This window comes from Limulus polyphemus, unplaced genomic scaffold (genome assembly GCF_000517525.1).
Source record: "Limulus polyphemus unplaced genomic scaffold, Limulus_polyphemus-2.1.2 Scaffold2360, whole genome shotgun sequence".
In the NCBI taxonomy this organism is placed as follows: domain Eukaryota; kingdom Metazoa; phylum Arthropoda; class Merostomata; order Xiphosura; family Limulidae; genus Limulus; species Limulus polyphemus.
This window is the reverse complement of record NW_013667970.1, coordinates 107,619-114,346: the sequence shown is the minus strand read 5'-3', so window position 1 is coordinate 114,346 and position 6,728 is coordinate 107,619. Positions and strand designations below refer to the sequence as shown.

General features: G+C 30.4%; 1 protein-coding gene across 3 annotated transcripts in view; it reads right to left on the bottom strand.

Annotated features, from left to right (window-relative positions):
* LOC106466722 (glycine dehydrogenase (decarboxylating), mitochondrial-like) overlaps positions 1-6,728 on the bottom strand; it is a 163,714-nt gene that overhangs the window by 67,568 nt on the left and 89,418 nt on the right. For all 3 annotated transcript variants that reach the window (XM_022394809.1, XM_022394808.1, XM_013927025.2), the window contains exon 14: positions 3,655-3,696. In XM_022394809.1, coding sequence (XP_022250517.1) covers positions 3,655-3,696 — 42 coding nt within the window. The remainder of the gene's footprint in view (positions 1-3,654; positions 3,697-6,728) is intronic.

The window sequence follows — 6,728 nt, the reverse complement described above, 5'->3', positions numbered from 1 at the left end:
CATTTGCCATTTATTTGCCCAAATCACTAATTGATCAGATTTCTCAAAATATGAGGAGTTATAAAAGCCAAAATGCATTTATACAGATAGAATAATTCGATTACCATTTTAGTGACAGGGGTGCAAGGGTGAAACCTTATAAGTGTAGTGAGTGTTGGTATAATAAGCCTTAAGACATAGTGAGGGATCACCTAGCCTAGAATAAAGCGCATAAAATTTATCATGAAAGTAAAAATAGATTCAATTTTAGATTTAAATTATTTCTGAATTAAGCTATTTTCTGTTATATTACCAATGTTTTTGATAAAAACAAACCTCTTATCAATGGAGACTCTAACTTAAGAAATCAACAACTATTTTCCAGTTTTGTTGTCTATATATTTCATTTTATACTTTTAGTACAGAAACTAAAAACAAAATTTAGTTACACTTTTGTTGTTAAGCCATTGTTGGAATGTCATGCTACCAAAATACATTGGCTTTTCTATATATAAGAAGTTGTTAATCTAACCAATTTTTACCAATATTTATTCTATGAATATGCCACAAATTTATTTCATACTAACAAGAGAAGCATTGGTAAAAAGATGCAGGTCTGGATAAGGAGGAGGAAGAGGAACACCAATTGTAGCATTGCATCTGTCCAACCACCAAGCAAGGTCCAAAATATTGGAGAAAAAAATTATTGAAAAGTGAAAATAGCGAGAAACACGTCCGACTTATAGTGTGTCAATCGAGAAAGTGAGGTTCACATAAAATAGTATAGATGAAGGTAGCTGCTCTGGGAGTGTATCGTTCTCTTCTGTTGGAGAGTTGTTGCATGCTTGAACTTATGGGGTATAAAGGCTAGATATTCAAGCAAGAAAATTTGTTTCAATGCATAAGATGGCAGTGGATGATCAAAAAAGCTATTGTGTGAGAAGAGATTTGTATCGCATCGGAATATGAAGCTTTACCAAAAAAATTTATTGATATTTATTTAGGAGGTTTTAGAGGTTATGGAAATAAAATTTGAAAATTTTCATATGAAGTATTTTTAATCTTAACATAAAACTTACTTTAAACTCATAGCAAACATTCTGTCTCCATATATTCAAGAACAAATCTATAGTAAAAATAGTTAATAAAAAAAAACTGACCTTTTGTGTATAAAAGGCTTGTAATGTTTACTGAAAGCCTGCCAAACTTCATGAGGATACACAAAACTTATAAAATATATTATAGTATGAAAGCTGATGCTTATCTTGTATTTACAAGCTCAGTCACATTGACCAACCTCGAACCAGCATGAAGTGTTAAATAATGTATCTAAGAACTCTGAATAATAATACTCACAAAGCAAACAATGTTCTATAACTACCATAATTTAACTGGCTTTCTAACTATGGAATAACAGCCTAAAAATAGTTCCTAAAGCTTCTGAATCTGAACATCATGAGAGAAACTTTCAAATATAATACATCATATGATAGACTAAAACTTTGCCTTTCTATTGGTTATAAATAATATAGTATAAAACGTTACAGAGAACTATTGGCAATTTGTGAAGATAGGATGTGAAAGGTGGGCATGGCAAGTGGTTTAATGCCAAAGAAACAAGTCCTCTTACTTCTTCATAGTATAAGTAATATTTAAAGTTTTGTATAATTTTATTTCCAGCTGGAGCTCTCTTGATATGGATAAAATGTGCATGTCACGATTTTCTACAGAATTACATTCAAAATTTAACTAAGCAAGTTTATTATCAATCTATATGAATAAATTTGGAATGAAAAAGTAGTTAAATACAATTTTAATATTATACATGTTTTAGTTTCTTAGCTTCAAAATGGAAATATTTATATAAATTCTCAATCTCTTCTTCTCTACATACTATGACATTTGATTGCTCTGAATTGTCCATTTTCTGGTTTTTTCTCCTCACCTGAATATGACCATCCTGAGTGTAACATAGATTACTCATCATAGTATAGGTATTACTAAAGCATAGCTCAGTTTTTATAGCCTTCAACCTTCTTTCTTTAGAGAGATATAAACCAGAAAGTTAGACCGACTTGCTATGCTTTCCTATCACACCTTCTTATTAACAAATTGCCAATAACTTTCTCTCTGACATTTGCTATTGCATCATTTATAACCAACAGAAAGACAATGTTTTAAATTAATGAATGACAATTCTATCTTGTTTCCAGTTATTTCACGTACAGATTGAAAGTTGCTATTGGCCATTCAGATCAAAGAGCTGAAGGAATTACTTAAAGGCACTTATGCCTTAGTTAGAAATTCCCTTAAATTATAATAGTCATAGAACATTGTCTGTTTTGTGTGCATTATCATTTTGTGTACTTCAGTGCATTTCACAAATAAACAAAAATTATTTTAGTTACTAGTAATGTAACTACAAGTAACTAGGGTTAAGTTTTGTTGAAGAACCGACAACAAAACAACAGAAGCCAAATGTAAGTACTAAATCTCTTATGTTTAATGTTTATTTCTTATTTATTGTTATAAAAGTAATTAAGACACAAAAATTAGAAACTTATTAGGCTGGATAAGGTTATATAATTAAATAATAACAATAATAATGAAATTTCTCCATGAGGTATACTCCAAGTAGCTTGTGCATTACGTAATTCTCATGCGATTTACATCTCTTATTGCAAGATTATTAGTTGGACATGATTCAAAGGGCAATAAAACAAACTTAAATAAAAACAAATGTAAACTGGTATGAGCCTAAAGCTGTTTCAGATAAAGAATTGTAATTTTCTGTTACAATCTGCAGTCATTCTAAAAAAAAGAAAAGCAATTTAGATTTATTTTCTACTTTTTTTTTATGATCGTTATAAAATCTGTCTAATCAATCAAGGCTATACAGTGTTAAGATAGAAACAATAACAGATAAAATATAGTTTTCCTGAACAAAAAACTTTTGATAATCATTCAGTAGGTTTTAGAGGTTGTGCAAATGAAATCTGAAAGTAGAAGATGAAAAAATATTTGTAATCTGAACATGAAACTCATCTTGCACTCCTAATACTCAAAATCTTGGTCACGTTCTGGTTCTATACATTCACAGACAAATCAAAGTTTTTGTGTACAAAAGATTTGTAATGTTTTCTAAAAGCTTGGCAAATTTTGTGAATCTTTTACTAAATTAAAGGTATGGTATGTATACTTTCACGGTTATATGGTGGCTGCAAGGTCAGCCAAAATGACCCTGCCCATACAGAAAGAGTTAATTAAAATGTTTGCCTGCAATAACTTAAAATTCATTGAACAATAAGAATGGTTTCATAATAATGCAAAAATTTGGCTTATGTTAAAATTGATCAAACTGGATTGTTACTTTTCTGTGATAATATAAAGCATAATCATTGTTGTTAGAATTTTTTTAATTAGTGAAAACAATAGATTAATGTCACATGAGCAATAGTGGCACATCTCTTTAGTGAAAAACAAAATTAGTGGAAAAATATATCACCCAGAACAAATCATATGTCATTGTAATATCCTTGTGAAACATTTTGCTTTCATACTCTACCTATCTGTAAATATTTATTTATCTATCCATCCAATCACACACACACTTAAATTTCCATAGACATTAACACAGAATTTGTTCCTTTTACCTTTAAGTTCTTCTCAACTTACCATCATCTCAGTGGTGCCATTGAGCTTCATTGTGCAAGAACCCTACAAACAATAAACAAGGTATGTCCACAAGTTTAAACCAGATGGAAAGTAATGATTCTCTGAAAAAACAAAAAACTTTTTTGCTTTTATTAATATTTGATATAAAGGGATTTAATAATTTAATAAAAAAAAAGACAGATGCAGACTATAACATCCTTTAAATCACAATAGACTGATAACTCTAAAGGAGAAAATATGTAAAGCACAAGTAAACATTCCAAACCCTCCACAAATATTATCATTTTTGGTGAGTGATAAACAAGATTACATTGGTTGTGAAAATAGCTGGAAGAATGAAAGTCAGAGTCAAAAACAATTACTAGATAAATTATAAAAAAGAATTACTATACAGTAAGTTGATATGAAGATACAATTACAATAGACAAAACACACTGTATTAATAACAAATATATGACTTATCCTGAAGATACAGATAAACTAAAAACTAACCAAATTGATCTCACAAAATTTATGTTAATACCAATCAACACAGTATGTTTATACTATTTTTGCTGCTGTTTTAACAGAACACACATAATTGATGTTGGGTAACAACCAATACATTATATTTAGCCTGTGTAAATACTTTTCACTGTAACAAACAGTAAAACTGTATTTGTTAACTGAATTTGTTAAATGTATTCTTAGTACTTTTAAGTCTAGGTTCAATAGTTCAAATATATATATATATATATTGTTGCGTCAGCGAGGTCACGTGACTAGTGTCACACCACGTTTCTAGAACTATCTTGTTCCTTCTTGAATGCCCTAGCATTTACTAGATATATGTTTGTCTGGTATATATATAAGATGCTCACAACGTGACAACAATGTGCGTAGGTAGTGAGTAATTGAACTGCAGTCAGGAAGTATTGTTGAAGTTAACGTTCGTTGTTAAAACGTTTGTAAAAGGGCAACTGTTGAAAATAAGTGTATCGGTAAAGTTATATTCAGAAAGAATAAACCAGTTTTATTAAGTAAGGACTTGTGTCGCTAAAGTTTCGTCGGAATGAAGTTACGGAAAATCAATTAACAAACTGAGACGTAACAATATATATATATATATATAAACAACTATACTAAAAACATACTAAAATTTTCTCAGATGCCCTCTAAAGATGTGATTGATTCCCTGAAAAAGAGGTGGATTCTCACTGAGGACAAACCATTGCTCATGTTTTTTGCTTCCTCAGAAGAAGAAGAGACTCTTTATTCCAAGTCAGAGGAAGAAGCCACAACACCAACAATGAATTGTGAAGAACCAGCTGATGGATTCTCTTTTGTTTGAGGAGCCTGACATACACTCAAGGATGACCCACAACAATCTGAAGATACTGCTACTAGTCATTCCATGACCAGCCAAAATGGCCAGAGGCAAGAAGACACAACAAAAGCCTCTGGCCTGTAGTGTACAATGGAAATGGGAAATCCTCAAAGATGAGCAGCCCAAATTGTTGAGGGAATTCATTCGAGGATGAGTTGCAAGCAGTGCAAGGTTCATCTGTGTGTAAGGCACTTTGAGGAGTATCATACTTCTAAGACACTTCAAAGAAGATTACTTTCTTTTTACTAAAGCTCGTCAATATATGATGACTAATTAGGTTTTCTAACTTTTGTACTTGTTACAATTGTTCTAAAAATAAATTGAGGCATCACATTTCTAGTCATTTTATTAGAAAGAAAAGTAAAAGTCAGTCTGATTCTTTTTATTTTCTTCTTCATATTCTATTTTCTTAAAAACTGAAGTTTTTTTAGTAGAGGTTTGGTGTTTATAACACCTTGCTTTTTTAATACTTGTATTTTTTTAAACCATCGCTCAGCATTTATATTTAGGCCTTTCCATTTGTTTAATGTTTAAAAACTTTCACATCTCATTGATTTTATCAATGTTTATTTCACTTCTTGTATAGCCAATGTTTTTACAAAGACAAATTTGTCTATGAACATGATTTGGAAGAGCATACATATTCAATTTTTTGTATACCTTGAATATAATTCTTATTTATTGTACATTACTGTGCCCAATTTTCATTCTATCTTTAGAGATATTCTGTGTTTCAGTTTCTGCTCAATACTTATGTAGAAAGTTTTTAGTACTTGTCTGAACAATGTACCACTTTAAAGACTGTATGTAAGCTCTTCACTGTTTGGTTTCAACTACTGATCTAAGCTTGGTTATTCATCTTCAGATAACTTTTGGTGATAATGTAGAGCTTCAGTTTTCTTATTTTTTCATCTATTTATGATTCATACAAAAAATGTATGATAAAGACTTCAGTGTACATATACAAAGTGTATAAATGGAGAGTTTGTATGTAAGTTCTTAACAGTTTTGCATCATCTACTGATGTGCTTGTTTATACATCTCAGTATAGCTTTTTACTAACAGGGTTAAACTACTTTTTATTTAGTTTTGCATGTACAGGGATCCCTCGATTAATGCGTTTTCGTTTAATGCGCTTAAATTTTTTTATAACCAATATTCGATTAGTGCGATAACACTTATTTCATTTTAACCATAGTAATTGAAAAGCAAGTTTTAGGCACCGAAACTAAATTAAAAAATAATAATTAAAAATAGAAAATGAGTAAGTATTTTACTTGTCAAGTTATTACTAGAGTGTCCACCCCGAGGACTCCGACCCTGTCACCCCAGGGTATTTTAGCGATTTTTTCACCCCTTGCCCCGGGGTAAAATACTTGAAATACCCCGGGGCAAATCTTTACTATTTTACTGAACAAATATCTTTTTCATAATAATAATTCATAAAAACCATCGTACTCATCAAAATTATTGTCACCATGATGATCGTCGTTGTTTATAGGAAACGCACTATAGATTTGAAATATAAGTCAGTGAAAAATGGTAAAACCTTTGCTATGGCTGGTGAAAGAAATTTGGAAAATGAAAGAGAAACATTTTAAGAGAAGAAAGATCTGAAGAAATCGTTGGCTATGAGTTTAATCGCTTTTTTTAATTTTCTTTAATCACTCTAATTCACATAGATTTGGGCTCACTAAATAATTTTATT